The 27006-nt window shown below is 40.3% G+C and overlaps 1 protein-coding gene across 6 annotated transcripts in view; it reads right to left on the minus strand.

Annotated features, from left to right (window-relative positions):
- The window catches only part of SLC25A26 (solute carrier family 25 member 26), an 88124-nt gene that overhangs the window by 50418 nt on the left and 10700 nt on the right, over positions 1-27006 (minus strand). For 5 of the 6 annotated variants that reach the window (XM_075433224.1, XM_075433220.1, XM_075433219.1 and 2 more), the window contains 2 exons: positions 17669-17773; positions 16143-16190 (listed from right to left, as the gene is read on the minus strand). In XM_075433224.1, the coding sequence (XP_075289339.1) occupies positions 16143-16190; positions 17669-17773 (153 nt within the window). The remainder of the gene's footprint in view (positions 1-16142; positions 16191-17668; positions 17774-27006) is intronic. The other variant, XM_075433221.1, reaches the window with a different exon arrangement.

Consider the following 27006-nt stretch of genomic DNA (forward strand, 5'->3'; position numbering starts at 1 on the left):
AAAGCAGCTTGTAATTTACACATTCACATCAGTCAGAGATGTGGATCATAGAAGGCACAGCGCGAGGACACAGTAACATCCAAGTTTATCCAGAGAACGTCTATCCACCAGGCACATTCATATTGTCTCTCAACAGAGCATATGACATGTATCATAACATCAGGGAAGGGAATGCTTCAGTGATTTGTAGAGGCACCGTGAGCTTTATTCTTCTTCCAGTCAATGACAGTTGAGGCCAGAAGTGCCTGACCTGCCACAGAAATTTCTGGGCTTAATTTCTAATTGCATTCTTTCAGAAACTACATGTTCTGAAAATAACGGTTAGTCCATTAAATATTAAGAACAAGCATCTCTCAACTATCCAAAATTCAAAATGAACAGATCAAACACACATTTAGACTTACAGCCAAAGTAAAAAAAATAACAGAGAGCATGGGTGGTAGTGCTGTGAATCCAAAATGAAATATATACTGGTTGCTTTAAGATGAAGGGCTAGCACTTACAGAAAACCTGCATATATTTCAGAGCACCAGAGAGGGCAAATAAATTGGGGGGGGAAAAAAAGAATAACTAAAAAAATGCATAAAATATAATCTTGTGGGAGACAGTTTTGATACAAATATTAGAAAAAAACGACAGAGGAATAACGTTCTTCAGAATCTAATTCTACCAAATCTCAGAAGCTTCAGATATTAATTTACAAAACAAACCCTGCTGAGATTCAATCCCAAAGCCCTCACAGAGGCACCCCTTATATCTTCTCAGAACATCCCTCATTGTCCTTTTGCTTTTCACCATACCCTCTTAACCAATTCCAAGTCCAGTGAGCCCATCTCTTCCTAACCGGTCAAGACAGAATCTTCAGCTTGAACAACCAGCTGAGCACAATAAAAATTACGTAGCTCAATGATACAAACTACTCACGCTAAAGAGTAAAATTTCACCGAATCATTTCTCTTAGAAAAAGTAGAGTCTATCAAAACTTCTGAAAGAATTAAAACCACAAAGACAGATGGTCCCTGCAGTGGCGTTCTCTCTTCATTTTTAAAAGCCAGTACAGAAACCAAAAACCTTTAGAACCGGCAAGAAAAAAGCACCACGCTGCAAGCATCTACAAATGTTTCTCACGTTGAAAATTACATGCGCTACCACCCATTTCTTTTCTGCAAGGTGTTCCCTTTGCAAAACACAAGGCCTTGCAGCCAGTCAGAGCACATGACAAGAACCTGCAAGTGTCCATGAACAAGTGCATTGCGCCCAAAGAGAAACCAATGCAGATAAGAAAGCACAAAATCAGTTGAAAATTCCTCCTCACATTTGCAGGTTTTGACCAAGTCTGGAATTAAACACAAGACCTTACACAACACTTTAGAGCACGATTTCCTTTCACTGCACCTCAGTGTTCTCACTGTGGCCGCTCCTTGGGTCTTCCTTGCCTTCTGCTGTTGTTTTCTTTTCTGTGACAGCTCCAGCTGAATTTTTATGTCAACTCTTTCTCTCATATCACACTATATCTATGTACCTCAGGGTTCTTTGGCTGCATACAGCTTTCCCCACCCCTCACCCCCACTCCAACACAGAAGTGAAATCCTCTGCCAAGCATGGCAGGTGTGGGATGAAGTTGTTCCAAAGCTGCCAAGAATTCTCACAGTGAGACTTTATTTTTCTGAAACACCTTCTCCACCCACAGATTCGTTGGTTCTTCTTCTGGTTATTACTTTTCAGACAATGAACTGCAATGTTCAAAAGACTTTGCAGAAAAGGTGAGGGACCACCATGCGGTCACGCTGGAGAAGCCTCCGCCACCCAGGTCTGGGAAACACACGGTCTTGGGTTGTATTCCAATTTGTCAGCCCACAGTTCTGCTGAGAGGGAAGTCGGCAGCAAAACACTGATGGGAGCGTGATTTGGCCCACAAAGATTAAAAGTTTATGTGTGGAAGACAAGGCACGACACAGAAATAAATACAAGTGTTTTGGAGGAGAGTCTTGAAGGGAAAGATAAATGAGGAATAAGGAGGAAGGGTCATTTGTTTTCACAGATAATAAATATAAGCTTCCCCTCAAAAAATATCAGTCATTGATGTAAGAAACCTCTGAGCCAGCTGCATCCATTTAAAAGAGTTAATGTAAAAGTTTAGGATTTGTAGTACCTACTTCTACAATCATTTTTGTTGGGGGTGCTGGTAGGAACAAGGACTCACTGAAGGGAGGTTGAATGTTTGGCTTTTAACAGCTGCCAGCTGTGAGCCTGCAACACAGCACAGCACCTTTTCTACCTCCTGACGAGGATTTCACACCTGGCCCCAAGGAGCGACAAGATACTGGACTGGACAGAACACAGGTCTGATCGCATCAGGCAAAGTCTAACTTGCCTGCTCAGGTTTTCTCATCTGCCACCCACAGAAATAAATGCTCCAGCGGTGAGGTATCTGGCATCTTATCAAGGGACTATAAACAGAAAAGCGACAGGGTTGCTTAGAGAAGCAGCTTGTCTTTCACCTAAGTTTCAAGTTTATGGCGGTTTGGTGGGGATGGAGGGTTGTCGTGAATTTTCATCAAGTACAAAGTTGTATATTAGAGGTTGTGTAGGACAAGAACTTTATCTCAGGACAACCCAAAGCTCTATGAAAACAACCCTTCAGCATTCATGTAGAACCCAGGTTTACACTAACTATGCAGCAGCGGAAAAATAAACAACAAAACACACCACACAAAACCCCACACATTGCACTGCTGTGGAATGCTTAACTTTTCTAAGCAAAATACTGGGAGTTCAATTAGAAGCAATAGAGCTACCCAGCTGAAAAGGTGATAGTAAAACACTGAGAAGCCACACTTCCACCCATTCCTTTGCTACCAAGAAATCATATAGCCCTTTTATAACTAACTGATAAGTGCAGAGGTAGTGCATTTAACCAACTATTGAAAGGCAATGTTGCCGTTGAACTAGGCCAGCATCTCTGTAGATCTTTAGGGAGTAATGCAGAGAGCCTGTCTGGCTATCTCCAGCTACTGTCTGCTAGATGGCACATCACAGTTCAACCACTGAGAAGTCCAGAACGAAGAAAAATGCTGCTATGTGCAAGCTACAGCAGGGAAAGAAGTTAGTGAAGTAACATTGCATGAAAGAAAATAAACCTTTAGTTCACTTGCTTTATACTGCTGAAAGAGTAAAGGAAGACACCCATTGCCATCTGGTTGTAGAGGAGATGGTTGCTTTTGACTTCATAAAGCATCTGCTGAAGTAGCCTGGGATGCACTGCAAGACCAAGAAGTGTTTGCCGCTTCTCTCAAAATGTGAAGAATGAAAAGAGCTATCTGTGGTAGCTTTCTTCACGAAATCTCAAAACATGAATAGCTTTATTAATCTGATTCAAAACTGTAACTAGAAGTGAGGTCTCCATGTAAAAGCAAAAGTCATGTACACGTTTGATGTATTTTAAGTAAGGCATTGAACTGCAGTTGTTATTTACAGATCAAAGAAGCTCCAGCAGTGTCCTGAAACAATCTAAGAGAGAAATGCCAAAATCTGATTTCATCCATATCCATATGTTGCTTTGAACTCATAATTCACAGAATTGGTCACTATATTGAACTAATTATCAAGCTTAATGCTTGCCAATTTTGATGGCTGTGCTCCCTTATAAAAGTCAAGTTTGAAGGGAAGCAGAATGATATATTGGAAGATGTACAGCCTTTATTGAAATCTGGGGAAGAAAAGCAACAAATATACAAAAAAATACCCCCTCCCTCCAAAAACCAAACACCACTTATTTCTCTAAATGGTTGTTGAGACACAAATTAGCAAAATAAATAGTTTGCATTAACCAATACACACAAAAATAATGTTTAATTTCTCCTCCTCTACAGGAAAAAATTCTTGTAACAATTAAGTGGAAAATATCTATGCTATCTAAAAATCTAATGAGGACATATATTGTACATAGAAGTAAAATTAAAACAACAATTCCACAGCACAGCCCAATACATTTAAATTAAAATATTTACAACAGGAAAAAACCACACTGAGAAAGTATTTCTGCAGGCAGGAATATATAAGCAAAGTGTACTCTGTTATCAGTAAAGACTAAAAATTACTTTTTTGCCCACTAGTTACAGTGGTTAGAAATGACCTCAAACACTGGTTTGCCAAAGAAGTGATTTCAGGAATCACACAGCTTCAACTATAATTAAAAAGCAATCTATGGGAAATAGGTTATTACCAGTATTTAGCAGCTAATTTGCTAGTTAATGCCTTAACAAAGCTCTCCTTTGATTGCAGTGGAGAGGGGAACAACTTCAAGAGGATTATTTGCTATTAAGACTCAGTTGTTGAGAATGCTGATGTGCTCCTGCAATTACAATTGCCTGGCAGTCACCAGGAGAGCTAGATGGAGTCAGCCTGTGCCGCAGCCAGCAGCTCACACGGCCAGGACAGAAGTCTGGCCCCTGAATTCTACGGATAATTCACAAAGAACCCTCATGAATGTGAGTGTTCGCTAACTGACAGAGAGGTGCAAACTGAATGTTCCTTGATGCCAATCACACATTTTATTTTATTATCACACACATCATTGCAGGTTCCCACTCCATATTCTTTAATTCTGTTTCTGAAAAAGCAATCACATAACTGCTGGACTCTCTGGACAGCATTTTTCACCAAGATAATGTGATACTTCATTTGGTTTTCCCTCTGACAGAAGTGACAAAAGATATTTTCTGTCAAGTTCTATGAATACCATATTTAAATCACATTACTGGAAATAAACATAGCACTAACCTACAAATATATTCTATGTACTGACAAATTATAATTGACTCAAAGCTACCATCACTTGCTACTATCTCCTATCATAGTTACTATCCTGCTGATCAGGGCAAGGAATTAAACACCTCACTAACCCCAGACTTAGCTTCAGTCACAGGAAACAATCTACAAACTTCTAGGTAACAAGACAGAGGGAAAAAATCCACTCACCCATATTTATGGATTGCTTTTCCTGCCAATACTACCTCTTCAGACTCTTTATTACCATATTTCAATTGCAAAGACTTTCCTACAGCAAAAGCTGTGAATAAAAATATGTTTAACAGCATAACTGAACCTAAGGCATACTTCCGATGTAAAGGTTGGTTTGGGGAGCTGTAGCCCAGCTGACACAGAACCTCAGGAAGCCTTCAGCTGCAGAGCAAAGAAAAGAGGCCCATTAATCATATTTATCAAGATTGTCTACCCTGGCTTTCATGCAGTTAGGAGAAATGTGCTATTCTACTTCAGCAACAAGGAGCAAGGCTAAAACAAACTGACCTAACTGCATGGGTCACTTCCAGAAACAGAAAGTATACTAGCAGCACAGCTGTACAGGCCAGAAGGCAAAATGCTGGGAGGGCTGGAAAAAAGGGGAAAAAAATATACCCAAAACTTATGAGGTATGCGGCCAGTGGCAAAATTATACTGGGCCAAATTTTGCTTTAATTGGCATTCAGTACATTAAAGTCAGCAAGACACGATTCAGTTAAGTACTTCATGGTCTTTTATTTCATGAGGCTCCTAAAATGTTTTCTTGCACTTCAGGATTTCATATCAGCAAAAGCAAGAACAGAGCAGATAACATCCTGCTGAGGTACAAGTATATTACTTATTCCCATATGTATGGATACTTCTTTATTTGCTCTTCTCTTTTTAAGTTAAGAGACTGTACAATGATGTCAAATGCAAACACAGAATACAATGTACTAGTTGTTCTCCCACGGAAAGCGGGAGTAGTATCCTGGCTTACGTTTCGCTCTTTTTCGGGGAGCTGCTCTCTCTGAAAGAGCATTGAGAGGCTTCAGTCTACTTGTAATAGAAATTCATCCATGTCACATTTTGTGCATCACTACCAGCCTGCAACCGGGAAAGATTCAAGCCTGGGGTAGCCAGATCTGGCAGAGCAACCCGAGCACTGCAGTATCTGCAGTGCCATGCCAAAATGTTCAGGCCACGCTCTCCTTTATCGTAGCTAGACCTATTGGCTTTGAAAAGCAAGAACACAATTTTCACATATTCAACCAGCATAAAAAAGAAAATTTACAGAGCTTACACTTTATTGGCTTCTATAAAATTAACAGAAAAATAAAGTGAGATAAGAGCCTGGTTTAACAACACTATTTCCATCTGCAGTATATACACCAGGCCTGCTTCGCCTACATTTCTATAAAAATAATGAAAATCACATTACCACCCGTCTCTCCTCTTCCATCCCCCACATGCATTTCCAACTACATACAGAGTGACATGGGATTTGCAAATTAAGGTGCACACCACACAGGGATTTATCCCCAAGATTACAAAGCTTCCTGTATTTTTCGTGACAACAGATAAGCTAAAGAAGTGCAGGATCTTGGCAAAAACAGATGCTAAAAAAATTTCAAATAGCCTACTACATAACCTATGAAGCCTCAGCACAGACACCGTAATGTGTCATCACCATACAACCTCCTTTCTCTTCTTTATGATCACGCTGGCATTATTCTACAAGGCAGGAACACAGGGGGAATGCTACAGACCTTCTTCAATCAATTCATATCAAATGAAAACCTAGTCAAAAGTTAAAAAATTGGAATCCATAAAATCATTCCCAAGCTAAGTCTCACTCAATTTACTCACACAAGTTAGTCCCAGGAAATTCAATGGGACTATTCCCCAGAGTCAAATAAAATTAATAACACATCAAATTTTCCATTTCCTTTGCAACTGGGTTGAGAGATAGGATTAAAGCAAAGCCAATTCCTAGATCCACAGGTCATCCCAAGACAGGTCCCCCGCGACAGGCCTTTCCTCGGGCAGCCCCGCAGCAAGCGCAGGCTTTGGGTGCCCTCTGGTGTGCGGCAGCTTGGAGCACTGCAGTCAACACGCCCAGAGCAAGGAGGAAACAGAAAGAAGGTCACTGTGATCCAATTTTTCTCTTTTTTTTCTTTTTTAAATAGAAGCAAAAGTTCCCATGTCCAAAATTAACTTCTTTTCCCTTAACTGGCTGAAATGTTTACGTAAGGATTGACTGCTAGTGCACTCGCAAAATTCCCCTTTGAACAAGCCAGGGAAGTTTTTTCATCTATTCTGTTAGCTAAAACCAGCTAAATCTGGCCCTGAAAATATTCTGAAGGTAGGTATGACTTTCAGTATTTTCTATTTTGGGGGTCACTTCTACACTCAAAATTGCGGAATCAATTCTTATTTCCTGCAAGACAATAATAAGCTAATCTTTCAAAAACATCGAAGCATGATCTGTGTTAAGCACTTAGAAGAACTGTTCTTGTAGCAGACTCACAAGCGCCTCTCTAGCCACGCTGACAAACATTATCATAACTGTGACAAATTACACAAGCTTTTTGCCACAGATTTATTTTTTTTTTTTTTAACACTTTCAACATAACCTTTGGGTTTCAGATTCAACTTCTCAGTTTCATACTTCTCAGTAGATGCCTAATACTTTATATATACATATTATATATAAGGTAAATAAGTAACATAGCAAGTATTATATGCATATATATATATAAAAAAATCTAGTGACATGTCAAGGTGAGATGAATTATTTACGATCAAATGAAGGCATGGTTTCAGCAGCAGCAGTCTAGATTAAAATCAGCTTCCTCTCTTCTACATGCTTTAGCTACATCCCTCCAATTCTGCTGCTGTATCTACAGATGAAAGATCGTGATCACTGCCGTCTTCAAAAATCTGCTGAAATGGTAATTCAAGTGCTAAGGCTCCCACCAAGACCAGCACCACTGACAGGCACATTATTATGGATACAAGCAGACCTGAATTTCATATTGAGGCTATGGATGACAGATTCCTAGACTCAGTGCTGGGATGCTTTAAGAGGAGACCCCAACTGCCCGCCTCACCCCACTTCAAAAGTCTCTTACTTCCCTCTCCCAGAACCAGCAGAAGCCAGTGTCTGTCAGGCCCTCCTCTGAACGCCAGCTCAAAACCCACTGCTTCGTGCCACTTTGATTTAAACTACCAAGGTGCTAAACTCCCATCAGAAAGACGGGGGCTCTCCCAAACAAATCACTAGAGCTCACGTGTCAACACCCTCAGCCCTCCCTCTCGCTCAACTATCTCGGCAAGCTACAGAATATGAAAGCAACGTCTTTCTGAAAACTTCAGAAAGCAAGATGACAGCCACTGCTCAATTTGTGGCTGGAGACTCGCAAGTGCTAAAGGCTCTGAGCCACTGCCAAGCTCAAGGGCAAGCAGAGAGCCCGAGCTCCTGGTCCCACCCAGCCCCGCTCCCCAGAACTCACTGTGCCCTCAGGTCCTGAAGTGCTGCTTCTCCTGACCAGAGCAGACACTCAGGACTTTGTGTTACAGCAGAACTGCTGGCTGAGATAAAATCATACCAGGAATTTTGAGAAAAAGCTTTTGATCTGATTCTTTTAACTGTGCTTCTGGTTCTTAGCAGATGTAGAGAAACTAGGTAATAGCAGCCAAGTATGAAAACCAGACAATTGCTATTAATGCTGACAGCAGTGTGATTCTGCTGGTGACAGTCTTCCACTGTAAAAATCATGTTTTGGTCTACTTCAGGCAAGACTTTCATCCTTGAAAGACAGTCCTGTACTTTCAGAAAATTCCTGAATTGCTTGTTGTTCCAGACCAATCACACACATTTATAGGACTAGTTGCTTCAGACAGTGCAAGACCCTTGACAAGATACTATTAAAAACAGTCCCATATTTTACATGTACATGCATCCATATGTCTCTGTACAGGTTTTATATGAGCAGATACACCACATGCACATATCTTTTTAGCATTAGAGGATCACCCGCTTCAGCACAGACATATAGAAACTGCTTGACCCACGAAGGAAACCCGGTCCTCACCAGATACAGCCTGGCAACCCTTCGGCCATCGGCAGCATTTCTCTACAACTCAGTAAACCAGGAAATCTTGTCTCCCACCGAGAACTACAGAAAGAATTTTGACAGACAAAATCTAGTTGCCCACAGTGGAAGGTAGCTGTGGAATTAAAACTAAAGCCACCACTCAGCCAGAACTTCCACAATTTTTTGATTCTTTCTTTTTGCTTTTAAACAGTCACAAGTGTCAAGGCCAGCCAAATTTTACAGACATAGGCAGGACTGTCTAATCCCATTAGGCATATAGTGGCTTCCCCTGACTTCAGTGTCATGCTATCAGGCTACAACAACCAAAGGTTCAAAGTTATTCCATTAACTCCAATATCCTTAGTTTGCCCTGGAAAGCTTTAAAGATGTTACTCATCCATTGGCACTGTCAGACAACTTTTTTTTAAAAAAATAATCCTTACAATCACTTTTATCTGCTACTTAGTACTTTTACTATTTTAAGCCTTTTCTTGTCCTTTTACAACGGGGACTCTATCTCTTGGTGTCTGTCCTCCCTCTTGTTACAGTCCCACCTTCTCATTAGGGAAAGGGATGCTTTTTGTGTGTTCTCCTTCATAAGGGATTTGCAACCACTTCTGATCCTGTCACAGATAATTTTATTTAGGTGGGGAAACAGTGTGGGGAAATTCACATTCTCCACTCAAGATAGCATGTGGAGTGTGCTCTTCCAGCCATCGTGAAACACGTAAAAATCAAAAGCAATCAATACAAAGAATATAGTTCTTAGGTTATTTAAATTTTTAAAAAACCACCAAACAAAAGGAGACACAAAAATATATCACAGCATAAAGAAAATCAGAATAAAGTTAGGCATTTTCTTCTTCCCAACTTGTTCTTGCCCAGAGTGTTGCTACTGACCCACAAAACATTCCTACACTATGAACACTGCAGAAAACATCACTTGCAAAAATGCTTTAGTAAGCTGCTTAGAGAATGTATGGAAATAGTATCTCTCTTTCAAGCATGCAGTAGACTACGCTTCCTGCAAGACTCCGCTTGCATACACATTCATTTGGAAAGAATCTGCATTATCAAATCACATAAGCCATTTTTAGTGCACACAGCTTCCAAAGCGGTTTTCCTGTTCAAAGACCCTAGATGCAAGGCACTAGTTTTCAAAACACAGAAACACTCTGCATATATGAAATTCTTTTCATCTGAAGACATCCACTGATGTCAGACAGATGCAATAATTGTATGCTCCATTGGTGAACTGCAAATCCATGGCAGCAAGGATGGCTGCATTCTACTTCTAACCAATATATATGAATACTGCACCTAGCCTGAGAAAGAGACAGTGTTCAACTGGGAAAATCTGACATCACTGCACATGCTTGACAAAAAAAACCAAAACACAAAGCAAAATCACACACCACACACAGACCCTTCCCCCCTAAACTCCAACAACGAACTTGCCTTATGTCTCTGTCCACCCTGGCCAGTTAGTTTGCCATTCAGGCATGTCACAAAACCTACATCCCACAACTGGTAAATTAGAAAAAGCAGGGTTATTCTGTGGTCTGTAGAAGTCATGTATAAGTGCTTTGAGATCTCTGTTTTCATTTCCAAGTACTATTCCAGCAGGGAGAAGGTAATGAGTATAACCTACCACAGTAAATGGACAAAAGGAGTAACTGTCCTTAATCAGTGTTCCAGGTCACGAGCTAGGATGTGCCTGAGCTCTTATCCCAGAGGGAGGGCTTGTCTCCTGCTCTTACCCTACAAGAATTACCTTTAACCCTTACCCACCTTTCAAAATGAAAATCCCTTAAATACAGATATCTGTAAGGATACAAGTGTACAAGTGATACAAGAGCTGATACAACTCCAGTGACAGGCTTTCCAAGACGGAGTAGTGTTAAGGAGGGGGGAAAGCAGGGAGTTATTTTTCAACCTTCCTCCCATTAATCATGTCACATAACTCCTGCACAATTTTCCACATGGCAGGGACTGGCTAGTTTATCCATTTTGCAGTTCCTATCCCTTTCATGAGACTGTTGTTGTTCTATATGGAAACACCCTAGCCAAAGAAATGCTGGTTGCTCAGTAAAAGTCAAAACCCCAGTTCTACAATCCTGTCTGGCAAATTCCTAGTTAAACCTAGCCTATCTAGAATCACAAAATGAAATAAAGCCAGCTTGGTTTTCCAGAAGGTAACAAAAGACAGATACTGCACATGTTTCATTAAGGAGGATGTTTATTTTTCCAAATATTGTATTAAGATAGTGTCCTGTTTGCCTATTTCTATCAGCATCTGCTCTGTAATACACAGAGAATGATAGAAGATCAAAGTTTTAATTATGCAAGTAAAATAATGTATTAATAACATTCTTTCTGTCCTACAGCAGAGATAAACTTAAAAAAAACCCCTCTAACAGCTAGGGGAACAGGATATTTATATAAAGATGTCCTAACAAAAGAAAAGCATGCAAAACTACCTCTAGTGGATAAACAAACTAGGCTCCCTGTTTGCAGACTGTTCCCTATCAAGCTCAGCCCTCAGAGATCCCCTCCCTCCCTCAGTCAACAGGGTCAACATATTTCATCTGGGTTTCACATTTTTATACAAACCCTGCTGAGCATCCTTTGTTCTCCCACCCTTTAAATTTAGGAAAATGCAGCAGGTGTGCCTTGTAAGGCCCATTTTGCTGCTAGTTGCTTTAGGCTCCCTCTCCCAAGTACCAAGTCATGTAAGAAGGGAGTTGTTTGTTGGTCTTTTTTCTGCTCGCTCCATCTGCATAGGCGGCACTGCTACCCTCCATATCCCTTTTGATACACACATTACAACAGGACACTAGTTCCACAGCATACATACAACAAACAGTACCTCCTCCTCAGGAGACATTACTACTTCTTGGCTTTCTGACATCGGGAAGAGCCTGAATTTGTTGCCCATTTGTTACACTGCTGCCAGACATTAATGCCACAGTATACTTTGAACTAGGTGTCCTTCTCCTCCACAACATACAGCACAGAGTGCTCTCTCCCTCCCAAGACAGCAGTAGCTGCCTTTGTCCACTCAAGGCTCTGACCTGCATACCCCAAAGGGGAAAAAAAACCAAAACCAAAACACAAAACACACACCCAAACCAACCCAACTGTACTAACTTAAACTAGGACTCCCAAAAATAATGATCAGGCTATCTCAATGAAAGTAAGAGCAAAAGCATGCTGTACAAGAGTGGGTTCAGATTTATGAGTAGTGAGTATTCTTTCAAGGTCAGAGCTCTGAGATGAGCTCTGAAACAACATTGTCAAGTAAAGCATTACTACCCCCTCCATCTGAACAGAGGCCACCACCAGCACAGAGCCTGAATTGTCTCAGAAAAGTCTACAAGGCAACACAGATGATAAACTTACTCATGGCTACCTGCAAAGGAGACACTGACACTTGAAAGCGATTCTCAGTCTCAGGACATCTGTGAATTATAAAGAGCCAGTCATTCTCCACCCTCTTTGTCTTTAAGGAAGAGCTTAATATTAATTTTAGCTCCTTCTGAATCTACTTCTGGGCTAGGGCCCAGTTCATCTGCAATATTTTTAGAAGTGACAAATTAGATTAAAAACACACAGAACACCCACTCAGGACAACTCAGTTCTTCCAAACTACGGCAACACACAACAGAAGGGGCACTACAGTTAACTGTGGCACTGCTCGTGCGAAGCTGCACCCTGCATACAGACATGCAGAGGGTGAAGTAACTCATTGTACAGTGAGCTATTGTACACAGCGAAACTGGACAAGGCACTTCCTTTCCTTTTGTGTTGTCCTCTCATTCATAACAATGTCCTTTAAGACATCTGCTAGAGTCCTGTAACACTAATGGAAATGGAAAAGCTCCAGCGGGAACTCAGGGGCTTCTCCTTTTCCCATGAACTGAACATTATGGAATTTTAACAGATGTTCTACTTGGTCATAGTTAATAAAATGAATTATGCAGGAATTAAAAATCTGGCTCCATTTGCTTATATAAGATCTCAGCAGCAGAACTACATTCCCATTAAGAAATTCTAGAGGATTTACAGTGGATTTATAGTCTGCTCCTTGCCTTGTTATAAGATGGCTGGAGATTTTACAAATGAACTTGTCTCTGTGGTGGAAAACACGAATAAGTTTACCTGTTCATTGACTGTTCTTAGTAGCTTGATCCAGTTTCCATACCAATGCACACTGGTACACTACAACCATAGGAAAGGACAATTCTCACTTGGATTTGCTTTGGAAATGACATAATGGGAATTTCACACTGTTTCACAAACTCCAATTTCTGCCATTTACTCAAAGTCTCATTCAGCAAACTAATAACCATATTCCCACTTTGTGCTTTATCACAAGCATGGATGTCTCTTTCGGGTTACTACTGCCAACAGAATGAAGCACTGTCCCCCACTTCCCTTTTTATATTAGCATTAGCATTAGCTCAGTGTATCTACATGAAAGGAAGATGTCAAGACCAAAATGTAATGGAAATGTGAGAGAAGAGACACCAAAAAGGACGCTGGTGAAAGTGTCGTAACCAAAGCTTCCAAGCTTTGAGGCTCACTCAAAGTTCTTTTGAAAAGCTTTCCATATTTAGCCATTTTCTCTCTCTTCTAGTATTCATCTGTACAGAAAGTATTCTGATAAGAAGACAAAGGGGATAAGCGAAAGAGTGAGAATCAAAAAAGAAGGATGAAACAACTACCTTGCACCAGAACAGGAGCAGCACAGCAGCCAATGTAAATTACATGGAACAGAATAAGGTGGTCTTGAAAAGATCTACTATGCTTTAGTAAAAAGATGAGGTTTTAACATTGCACTCCTTCGATAAACAGATTCATTTGCACTTAAGTCTAAGCAGCTGCCAAGCAGAAATCTGTCCAGGCACTGAAACCTGCTTTATGTAATACGCAAAAACTTCTCCCGGTGCAAAAGCTAAAATTAACCTTTCTTAAATTCTGGCTCAAGAATTTTGTCAGTGCAAGAACATCATCATCTGAAAATCATCAATACTCCCAGCCTCTTCCAATTATTATTTTCTAAATGAAAAATCATGCATTGAAGTCCCTCTATCCAAAAATCCCACTCCACTGTAACTAAACAAAGGGGTTTCTGTAAGTACAGATCCAAAGCATGTAAAAAAAATACCATAGTCAGCTGGAATTAAGTATCAGGCCATATATGCTATGCAGGTACCTGGAAGTGCCCAATAATGAATTAAAATAGATTTTTATCTGAAAGTAAAGACCTTCCCTAAAAGAAGTGTACTTAAAGAGAAGGGAAAGTACTAAGATTAAATGCCAGGCTTGCAACAATTCCAGCTGAAGGTTCAATATGCTGTTCTTACTCAAGGGGACATTGCTTTACAATATTTACTGTCAGAAAAATGCAACGGTCTTAACAGTGTTAAATTCAAAGATTTTTTTTTTTTTAAACTTCACCTACGATTTGTTTCATTTTGAAGAGAAAGCACATTTCATTTAGTAATCATTTATTTCTCATTCTGTTGGACAGATTCTCCCAAAAAGCAATATTTCAACTGAAATCAGTTCTGAAGGATCTTTTATGAATAGACATAATGGAGAGGACCCCCATTATATTTCCAACAAAGTGCTGCCATTTTGAGTAAACAAAGTTATCTCAGCAGGGTCACACACTATGCCATGAATATGGTCTGCAAATTAATTACCACCCTGACATATGTCAAAACAAATTTTAAGGAGAATAGCACCCAGTAGTAACCATGTGTTTTATCTATCTGTTAGTATGCAAAATCTGTATTCAATGGGATCTAAATTTATTCATTTATTCAGAAACCCTCAGAGAAATCAAAATGATTCGTTGGCCTTTTTTGCCTGTCTCCAAATGAAATCTGAGTGAATAACGTGTTTAGTGAGCCAGAAAGTAAGTACAGGATGAAGCTACAGTGGAGGTCGCTTTTCAGAAAAGCGGGTGTCATCTCTGCACAAACAACTAATTTTTTAAACACTCAAAACTGCTAAAATAGACTGCAGTGCATTATCATTTTGTCAGCACATTCAGGAACACTAAATTTGCTATTTCTTATTTTAGGTAACATCCATGTTTATTCCATAATTGTAACAAGAGCTGGCTAACATAACTGTCCTAAAAACAGTTTTCAACATCAAGAAATGCTTTTAAAAGCAGAGCTATTGAACACAGGCTTAAAAAGTCTCTGGAACTGGCTTTATTATCAACGGCAACACAGCCAACAGATCTGATCTTGTGTTTAAACAACAAAAGCAGCAAAGATCCAAACCTAGTTTACTCAGTTGAGTTATGGAAGGAGCAGACAAACCCACACATATCACAGTGAACACAGTAAGTAAAGAACCCTCCCTGGACAATAGCTGTTATGTTTTCATAGCCACCTAGCCTCGTCTCTGAGGTACTCGTGGTGCAACTTCTGCTTTGTCAAAAGATGACCTCCTGGGATCCGATTCTGAAGCAGTTTTAGACTGGGAGTTCATCAGTATGTTTTTCTACTTCTTTTATAATCTGCCTTCAGTTCACACAGCATATCAAACACTTCCATGACACTAATCCTGTAATTCATCGTACGTTTATGAAGAGATTTTAGTTTAGGAACCATTTTCTGCCAAGCATGCAGAAATATTTTTAGCTCTATTTTTTTTTTCCCCCCAACAGTGAAGTACTTCTGATTGAGAGTTAAGTAATGCCATATCACATCTACAGACTGGATGACTAAATACACTTCTTTCACACATTAAAAAAAAAAAAAAAGAGCACACAATCCTCCCCGTACACAGATGACAGATAATCTCTTGGCATCCGCTGACAAATATATTTAAAGAAAGCCTAAATCTGTCTGTGCCAAACTTGGCCTGATGCCACCAGTTCACCATTGTTGGCATACATACATCACATGATGCAATCACAAGACTCAAGGAAGTTTCCAGTACTTTATTTTATGGTTTTCATCATGTTACCGTACACATTTCCATCCTTTTACGATTTAGCAGTAACAGAACTGAGAGACAGGATGGTAGCTGACTTTTTGCATGTATCACGTGTTTTCTTAGTGCACATTATCAGCATTCTATTTAAATTGCAGACTAATAACTTACCTAGAATGAAATATGATAGGATTTAGAGCTTATAGTTAGAGCAATTGATCTCAATTGTACTACTATCTTTTGTTAGAAAACAAAGTAAGGCAAAGGAATCAATCAAAAAAAATTGAACAAGTGCTTTACCTCTCGTAATACTGTGCTTTTATAACCCCGATAAAGTCCTGGAATACCCTGTAAACCAACAAAAGAATGCATCAGCTATAGGGAATTAGCTTGCCAAAGACCACAATTTATTGGTGATTACCAGGCAAGCATTGCAGCCTTACAGAGCATCAGACCTGAACTTCTTGCAAATTGACTATATTGATTATAACATTATATACTGTATTCCACGATTTACAGTGCCAGAGGGTTCTATGTTCATTTCAAATATCATTTAACCACTGTTCAAAATCAGTTAGAGAAGAAAATATACCTTACAGTTAAAATAAAAAGGGCAAGAAGGCACAGGAACATATTACTTCAAACTCTACTTGCCCAACATTTTGGTCTAGAAGTATCCACTATCCCATAAATATTTTGAAACTACTACTCTTCTGTTTAAATAGCCCATGCAAAATGAACTTATAGGATGACAGCTTCCTATGTCCACCTTCTTAGCCTTGATTAAAAGCTTTCATCTAGACAAATGTTTTGTATTTTTAACCAGCTGATAACATTCAAAACAATTAAAAATTTTATAAATGTGTATAAAATTACATTTAATATCTTACAGGACAGTTTATTCCAGTGTTTGGCAGGTCTTACTGTTCTCTGGCCAGCTACAAAGAAGGACAAAACCAGATGGTTCTGAGAGCAGCAGCTTTTAGAGGAGAACGAGTAAGTCACAGAAAGAAGTTCCAGCAATCCTCTTGTGCAGGGTGATCACAACAGTTTTCATTTACAAGCAAATAAAAATCAAGTGGATCATTTAAAGGTCATATTTATGTCTTCCTTTTCCTGGCTTTTGCACATGGCAATGTGTATAACATTTTTCCCCACAATGTTTTCAGGCGCCAATTTCTCCTGTGGAATACAACTTGGAAAACGCCCCTTGTGAGACTCAATAGAAACAGCAGTGAACAGGTTTTTACAGGAAGCAACAGTACAACTACTGAAAAGATGACAAAAGCCCTCATTTGTCAGAAGTTACCAATACCGGATGAACACTGATTTCCAGAGCTCCTACACAGCCTCTCTGAAATGGCACCTTTAGGACACCCCCTCGAAAGGCTGCTTCAAAGAGTAGAAGCCATTCAGCAAACTCCAGACACAGAGACTCGATGTTCTCTTGTCCCAGACAAGGACTGTTTGCATAAATACAGGCAGAGCTTGGGAAACTGGAAAAATAAATCCCATTTTGGGGGGTTTTGGGGGTTGTTTGGGTTTTTTTCTGTTTTTTTTTTTTTTTTTTTTTTTTTAATGTAGGTACCTCATAGAAAAAGAGGAGGAAAAAAAAGGAGTTGTTTAGTGTGTGCATGTGCATGGGGGAGGTAGGGGTTTGGTTTCCTTAAGCATAACACATCAATTGCTTTGAACAACAGAAGAATAGATGGGAAAGTGCTGGGAGAGCACAGAACTGGAATACATTTGTAAGAATGCTTCTGGACATGCATGGCACTGGGCGAGAAGAGTGAAGCAACTTCCCTGAAATTTTGCTCTGAACCCACCTCATGATACAAGGTGTGGGAGAGGATCCGGAGGGTACTCGAGGAAGGAGAAACCTGGGCCCTTTGCTTGACCACCTCAGATGGAACCCGTATGAGGCATGCAACCTGCAAAAGAACCATACATTCAGAGAGCAATTCCTTTTGCTGCTTTACTCTTCACATAGCAGACACACTTAGAGATTGTTCCAAGTACAGAAACCTGAGAAACAAGGAAATATTTTTTGCAGTTATATGAGTTCAACTTAAAAGCTGTTTATGAGCAGCTTACATATTTGGTCTGAGAGCCCTGTACTTCCTGAACACAAAATTGTATTAACAGAAAAACGGAAGTACTCTTGAAATTTTCACCTTTCAAACCAGGTGGGGAAAATCACTGATGAAACCAAAATTTTGAAGCCTTCCTGTCTTTTCGAAGCCACAGGAATTTCCCCACCACCACCACTTTCACAGATCTGAACTAGAGGTTCAGGACTTGAAGAGCAAACTTCTTTCCTAGGTAGTTCCTTTGTGCCCTCTAGTGACTGACAGCAAGAGACACTCCAGTGAGCTTCAGAAACACACAATATGTTCAAGGTTTACCTTAAAATACACACTGGATTTCATTCAAGGTGAAGCATCGGATTGATTCTTTCCTATACAATGAATTTACCAGGCAAGCAAGGCCCCTGCAGCTGGATGTAATGTGGCTGCCACCACAAAGCTCCAGCTTTTCTGAAAAAGCCAGAGCTGGCTTTAAAACACTCACCTGCTGCTTCAGCTTCAGGTGGGAGTGAAGCCTGCACACACATAATTTTGGGGAATGAGGATCCTGAAGCGTCAGAGAGTTACAACCCTCTCATCTCTCTAGAAAATGCCTGTTTATCAGCACTTAAACTTTTAAGAAGAGTTTGCCTTCAGTTGTCCCCCAGGGATAACCGGTGGCAAAACACTGGAGACATCATGGGCCTTTGCCAGATTTTTAGCCTTCCTCAATCCCATCCTATGCTGGACTCAGGAACACCCTGTGGTTCCCAGATGTGAAGGTCATCACTGAGTACTTCAAGTCAAGAGCAACCTAGGTGGAAGCTGTCCAACTGAAGTGGCAAACCAAGCTGCTAACTCAGAAATCCACCAAGAAAGAAAGTTCAAATGCCAAAGAAAGTTCAGGAATTCACTGCCAGATTACAGAGACAGTAACTTCAGTGGTCATTTGTGGGTATTACGGTACAGGGTTTAAGTTCCATTTTCACAAAGAGACCAAGAAAAAGTCTGTTATCCTGTTACATTCCTATGAGTTTACCAGACAACAATATCCAAAAGTCATTACAAACAGATCTAACTCCATGTGCTCTTCAATTCTTAGGGTCAAAAATAACAAGTGACCTCAATCTGTCAAGAAAATAAGAATTGTCAAGTTTTTTGATAGTTCAGCATAAATATTTATAGAACTTCATGCTTCATAACACTCCATGTCCTTATATTAGTTTTTTATTCCTTAAAAATACAGAGGCAGGAAGAAAGCTTTAAAAAGGCTCGGATGAAAACAACCTAGTCAATCAAGACCAGACAAAGAGCACAGCATGGCTTCCTGACATCTGGGGTGCTGCAGTTTTGGCAGGAGAAGGGTGGCTACAAAGTAATGTCTCCATTTCCCCAGGACTACTTGGGGTGCATTTCATTTCAAATTAACTTTGATGTGTCTCCCATTTGAATTTGCGCTTACAAGGGAATCTGTGGCTGCACAAGAACAAAAACAGTGATTACACTGTGCTGTTATGAAAGGAAATAAAGGCCGGTGTCACCCGGGCAGCGCTGTCAGAGTGGCTGCGCAGGGCACTTCTGGTACTAAAAAAGCCACGAGCTGCAACTGCCAACATCAGACTGAACTGATATTTTCACTGCGCACCTGAACTTACAACACGCTACCTTATTTGTTCCTACATGCGTTCCTTACCATCAATAACAATCTGAACAGTCTTTTGATGTCAAACCCGAGTCTCTAAAGGGAAGTACGCGAGGTTAAGTTCACGCATATCTTAGTAGACCACAAAGATAAAAAAAAAGTAACAACCTGGGACAGAAAAATCTCAAACTTACTATGCTCAGATCTCAATCACTGCAGCGCCTTCCAGGTAACACTGCCAAAGTTAAAAGGACACAATGCACATCTCCACGGTGCTTTCTTAGCTAAATATGTTCAAGCAGCACCAGTAAGGGAACACCGCACCAAGAGAATTCACACTTAATTTTCAGACATCAAAAAGCTATAAGCAAATTGCACAAGCAAGAGTGAAACATATAATTGTGGCTGCTCCGCAGTAACTGTCTGCATACGGGCTTTTACCTGCTTCGACTACTAGATAAATAGATGTGGAAGACAGACAATAACATGACCTCTCACAGTGGGAGCTCATTCATCTCCCTAATCACCAATATCCCAGGAAGAAATTGCTTTTTAATCTCTTGGCTGTTCACATAGATACAGCTTGTTGCTTGCCACAGAAGAGCACAATGCAGCCTGCCAAACTCAGGCCACTCCTGGTGCATCCTACTGGGTTTGGGGATGACCCTGTGACAAATTAGCTCTGTCGAACATCTGCAGAGCCAGCCATGGAGAGGGCACAGCAGTGGGCCCTCAGCTACCTCAGCCAACATCAAGGCATCAGACAACGGCACACTGTTGAGAGGGGCCACGCTCATTTTTCCAAGCAAAGTTTGGAGCCAGGAGTTATTCCCATCTTTTGATGGGAGCAGAAAGACAGAATCAAGATCCTACAGACCAAGTTCAGGGGAAAAATGGGTACTGCCCCTTAAGTTCCCTCCTTATTTCCCAGGTCAGGAAATACAATTCTGCACTTTTCAGACTCTCCCTGCCATGTCAGTGCACGTGTATACATATCCTAAGGGCAGGAAGACAGTAACACTGAAACAAAAGGCTCAAGGATTTTTAGATTTAAGCCTTAACAAAACATGATTTTACAGCTACAAGCAAAGCCATTATTAGTTTACTGAGCAGGTATGCAGAAATGACAATATTAGCATCTATTATATTTCTAGCCTTTTAATACTATAACCACTTCTGAACAAGAGAGTACTGAATTTCAAAATCCTTGTCTTAAATCATTACCAGGTCAAAGGGTGACTCCAGCATTTAGATGCAAACCTAAGTGCATTTTTAATTTACTGACTTGCATTTGCCAGTTATGGACAAAAGCTAAAAATAAGACTTTCTTGTTAACATTTATCTATGTATTGCTAAGACGGTATATCTTCCCATCAAACGAAGGGGTTTTTTTCCTCTGTCAGTTCAAGGAAAAGTGTTCTAATTTTTGGGTAGTATTTGCGTGCATCAACGCTGCCATCTCCTGGTCGGATTCATGTTGAACCAGGCTTTCCTGGTTGCTCTGACCCATGTCTCTCGACTGATCACAAAAAACGACCAGTGCAATTAAACTCTCCAAAGTGCCTTCAAGTCAATACAAAGCCTCTTGATATATACCAACTTAAACAGATTTTTCAGTGTGTCTGAAACCTGTTCGTAGGTGGCTGTAGCTAACAGAAAACAACATCTGCTGCAAATAGCACTAGGAACCTGCACAAAGCCTTTGCATGGGCTCACCTGAGCTTACTGGAAACACCTTATCTTAAAGCACAAACTTTTGCTTCGGGGCCAAGTCTACTTAAAGCTGGAGCAGCTGTTCAGAATTAGGCAGCACTCATCTAATTCATCAGCACAAGGCTACCAAGCATTTTTCTCTAGACAATGACACAAGACACTTGATTAAAAAAAAGAATGAAGAGGGGACAGCCCTGCTTACAAAGGGGTTCAGTGCAAGCTAGTTATCCAGGCCTTCATGATTCAATAGCCAGGGAAGTGCAAAAGCCGCAAGATATACACTTGAGCTCACTGCTCAACCAGGGAAACCAGCAGCAAACACAGCCTACTATGAAAATGGCTGAAGAAAACTCCCAACCAAAAGGAGATTTATTTCTTTTTAATGATTTTGTGGTTAACGTGACAAAGAATCTGAAGTAGCCGGTTGGACTAGAAAAAACCCATTGCACTGCCACTGCAAATTCTGCAGTAAGCACTTATCTGTAAACCACCATGACACCACTTCTCGTTCACTAGCAGGTCCCTGCTCCTCTATCCAATACACTCTGTTCTTTACGCAAAGCCAAACCTAAGACAATGACAACACCTTTAGAAAAGAGCACAGCTCCTCTTGGTCTTCAGAGCTATATTATCATCCAAATATTAGCATATCCCATTTAGATTAACAGGCTTTTGCTTCCACCCTTTGTGCTCCAGGCTAACCATTTTATACATGACTGGTTTTGTAGGATTCAGCAGAGAATCAAAGACAACAGGCATTTGTTTTGAGGCACCTATACAACAGTTTGACCACTAACCTTGCAGGCATGATCGGTGCACAAGACATATGCAGAAACACTTGAAAGCAGACAGAGCAGTTACAGTTGCTATTAAGGGCTTATGCTGGGTATTTAAATTGGGTTGATGCATGGCAAGTTTTTCTCAGAACTGGGGACACAGCTGGTACAACACTATTAGCAGCTTTGTACCTCTAAGGAGAGCAGCTTGAGAAGGCATTTCTTTACGCAGCCTGGCATGCACCCTGCACAGCTGATGATCTGACTCACACTCTTAAAAGCTCCCACAACCATATGGTCTGAATACTTCTTGTCTTTAATAAGAGACAGGTATTATCCATGCTCTTAAGACAAGACTATTGAATGGCAAAGACTAAGAGCCCATTCTGTGAAGATGCTGACACCCGATGTGCTTCTGGCTAGCAAACGGATCTATTCTCTGCACTAACCTGGGCTTGGGTGAGGATCAAGACCAATTTTTTTCCACTTAGTAATTAGCCAGCCATTCTGCTACAAGGCAGAAGAGTAGTCTGAGGACAGAGAACTGTTCTGGAGTACATTAGTGGCTGGTGATTTAGGAACGTGTACTCAGTGACTGAGCAAATGGCTGGCTTGCATAGCTAAGCCTACTTTGAAAATTGGGTACAGAAACATGCAGTAAACTCCAGAAAGTTTTCTGTGTGGCAGTTTTAAACCCTTTAGAACACTTTCTAAAGTATTTTAAATTTCCCAAGCAGGAGGTTAGTTTTAATGACTGTGTCTGAGTAAGGCTGGGAAGCTTTAATTGAGGTTCACCATATAAACATAATTTAATACTTTACACAGAACTACAGGAACCTACCTGGGGAGAGTTACTCTTAAGTGTAGTTTGCATAAATTTATTCTTAATCAAATAAGAATCTAAATTATGACACCACAACTTTGTATCCAGAGAGCAGAGACTTTAAACTAAACCTCACAATACCTGTGCAAGATAATCACTAAGCCATTCAGGAGAAAAAGCTGCTGCACAAAAATGACAACAAAGAGGCTATGACTTCTCAAAGGACATACGTTTCAGCCGCAGTCAATCTAGTAACAAAATCCTGATCTCTCACCACATTCTTCAAGGTCAGTAGGGTTGCCTGCTCCAACATAATGTAGAAAGAACAAGAAAAACAGAGCAACTCTAAAACCCCGTTCAAAGAGAAAAAGCTATAAAGACGTTTTTGGTGTTTTGAGGTGTTTATTGTTTGGTTGGTGGTTTGGGGTTTTTTTTAAGTGCTCTGTGCTAGCCCTGGCTGTACACCTGCAGACAAAAGATACCTTACAGCTCAGGTTTGATTTGGGGGTTTTTTTGTGCTGGTGGTTTTTTTTAATATAAAAAATGCTGCTTCCCAAAATAGGTTAATAAATACAACATAATCTAAGCATCTCAATTCCTATGTCAGAAGTAAACTTCCCTTCTAAGTAGAAAGTCACTATTTTTCACCTGAAACATGAAAAATGTCCTTTTCCATTCCTCAGATAACTGAATGATTAAAATAATAGGCGAGTCTAAATTAAAGAGATCATAAATTGCACTGATTTCTTTGGATCCTGAAAAAGAAGGGGAAATTTCCCTCTTGGTTCAAGTCAGAGGCTCTCAACAAACCTTGAATTGCGCACTGCAGCCTTCCGTGCCTCTCCAAACTCTGTAAGTTTATGTTTGCTTCTTCAGATCTCACTGGGATTCCCCTCTCCAACAGACAAGAAAAAATGAACTTTTTTGATGCAATAGCAAAGTATTTCATGCTCCAAATAACTGTTTCTGAACTCTATTCACAACTCTTGGATTGGGAATATTAAATAGCAGGGGAGGTGGGGAGCACAAGTTGTATCTGTAGATGGAAGATTAACTGCCTCACCCTCTCCACCACCAGAAAAATTAATAGAAAAGCGGAGAAACATGAAATATGCATTTGTCATTTAGTTTTGTATTTTCTCTGAACAGAGAAGCCTGGACTGTGGCAATCATAGACCCATAATAGTTCAAACACCAATAAACCTTCATTTAAGTAATTGCCGCCCTTTTGACCAAGACAGAACAAAAATAGAAGCTTCTATGGTCTGTAATTTGCTGTGGGTCACAACTCAAGTTGTGAACAAGTCCTTCCACACATGCTCATCAGCAGGCTGTGCTACCTGCTAAAGCAAAATTGACATGGAGAATTGAAGCGTTAAAACCTATTTTAATAAGGAAATTATCTCCAGGGATGACAGAAACTGCCCAATATAGGTACTTCCCACTATCAGTTTCTGCTTTAAGTGCCAGCCTCAGAGAGAAAGTGTTCATCTTCAAAATAAAACCTCAGAATATGCTAATCTTGTTCTCCCCTCCCACACTCATGCACAGCACAGACATGCCCTTCCAGCATAGTTAAATTCAGTCCTGTGTAAAGCTGCTGGCATCACAAACAGGTGACTCCACTCCTAATTTAAACCCCATGGAGAGAACAAATTTTGACTAGTGGGCTCTGGATGGGAAAGTTTAGACAATGCCAAGCTCTTTGTCCCATGTATTCCTCTAAATGACTCAACAGGGCCTTCATTAATTTAACTGCAGCTCCCCTGTATGCGGGCAGGAAACATTTCTTCAAAGAGCAATCTCACTCAGCAAGATCCCTCAGATCTCAGCACTTCCCAGAGCTTAAAAACATACTATTTCAGAGATGAGACCATTCACAGGGACCAAATGTCAGGAGCATTTGGAAAACTGGAGCTTCTGCAGAGATGTTTTCAACTTCCTCCAAGTTTCCACCTTAGATGACTTCACCTGGAATCTGCAGAGCTGTTTCACAGAGTGTTACTTCATCCTGTCATTGTCAAACCTAAGTCAGCTCCTTATTACTGCTTTCCAGAGCTCTCTTCTTCCTGCTCCAGAGTATCATCTGCACCACCACGCACCACTTCTTACACAATGGCCATCTTGGCTGAGCCTTTTCACTCCAGAAGTACTTCTCACTACAGGTATCTTGACAGTTTGTGCGCTTTACATAACTGAATTGGTCTTTCAAAGTTTAATCATGTAGTTTTGTTTACTTTATAAAACTAAAACTAAACCTGAAACTTACCAAAAGCGGCCTGCTGTTATGTACATCTCTTACACTCCAGCACAAACTAACTGTCCCACAGATTCTGAAGGTCCTCAGTACAGTCACAAGCAATTGGTTTGAACTTGAATGGCAAAAATCAGACAGCTGAATAGCTTTAAAAAAAAAAAAACAACTTCCTTAACCTGGTTGATGCTTGAATCATAAGTTACTACCACCACATTTAAACACAGAAAGTCTTAAGGCCAAAGAAGAGTAGACCCTTAATCCAACCTAACAGAATCGTCTGCATGATCCAATCTATCCTAGCAACTCTTCCACCACGGAGAGTCTGTTAAACTTACTTTAAAAGGCTTAAGAAACTAATCACATCCACCAGCCAAACTGTTCTTTCAGCAAAAGTAGCATGGTGCATCCCATCCAGCATAAAACTGTTTCCAAGGAGCCAAGTGGGGTCAGGCTGTGTTACAAGAGGACAAATGTTAATGAGATTCCAGGCAAGAGAACACAGGCAATATTTTCTGAAAACACATTAAGTCTCCTGTTGAAAGATGACTAGTATTTTACAATTTGCTCAGTCTCTTGAGGTTACATTGGCCCAGAACACGGAAATTTCAACTACATTGTATTTTGTCCAGTATTTTCCTTTAATTGATCCCTTACTCTTTCCTACAGCCTTTTCACTTAAAGAATTATGGACTTGTCCACATATGGAGCTATTCAGAAATAGTTATTCCTGACAAACCCTGCACAGAACCTTACCTTAAACTATCTCAGACATTTCCAAAGCTGACTGGCAGAATACGTTGCAAGCCAAGAAATCCATCAGGAGACACTTTTAAATAATTTATTTCTCACTTACACTTTAATCCAAATTAGCTTTCCTCTACAGACACTTTGAGCTACAAATATTTGTAAAGCAGCTGAATATCAGCCCTAGGATTGAAAGAAAAAAAGAGATGGCAACTATCAAGCTTCTACTCTTTAGTGAAAAGGAACATGACCTCTAAACCCTGAATTAAGTAGATAACACAAAGCAATCTAGGAAGGGCAGCTGATGAAGAGATGACTATACATGCAGTTAACATTTAGCATACAAGAGAAGATCAGTGTGGGTGGCTGGTTAGGTGTTTGACAGTTCTTAATTTGCTGTTTCAGCCTTTAATTGTATGATGAATTTGTTGGCAGCATTTGTGGATTCATGCCTCCATTCATCTTTATTTACAATCAATTTTCAGCTGCAGCTCTAATTTGAGTTTCCATCCATTCTAAATATGCTCCTTCTCCACTAGCTCTAATGGCAGCAGTCTCACCTTCACAACCATCTTCCAACCCCTGCTCAGCTATGCCTCTGCATAAGGATTTGGCAAAAATCCTGCAGCATCTGTGTTACAGACCTGACCTCACCTAGATTCATTTATGAATATTTCAAAATCCACCATGCCTAATTCAGAAGACCACCTATGTTGCTGCACTCCGCACCATTGCTCATCTTGCACATTCCCCTTTTCAATGCCTGTATGTACCCAGACACGCACAGCACAAACGACAGTCACACCTAAAATGACAGGCATTGATGAACGAAAATAGCAAAAAACCCTTAAATATTGTGGAAAAGCTGCTATCAAACTTTGGATGCTACTTTGAATACTATGCTCTGCCAGCCCATACTGCACTGGTTGAGAGAAGATGTGACGCAAAGCATAAAACACGGATTTTCATTTGTAAAGTTTTGTCTATTTATTAGTTCATTTCTTGGAAAATGGATGGTCAAAAATTCAAAGCACAAAGTCTAGACACAGTAAGTACTAAAGCACTTCTTTGTTGCAGCAGACGATTGTCAATTTAGAAGCAACTCTCCCTAGAGTGTCCCACTTGCCTGTTGAACTGAAAAGC

Source organism: Opisthocomus hoazin, chromosome 11, assembly GCF_030867145.1.
Source record: "Opisthocomus hoazin isolate bOpiHoa1 chromosome 11, bOpiHoa1.hap1, whole genome shotgun sequence".
Taxonomy (NCBI): domain Eukaryota; kingdom Metazoa; phylum Chordata; class Aves; order Opisthocomiformes; family Opisthocomidae; genus Opisthocomus; species Opisthocomus hoazin.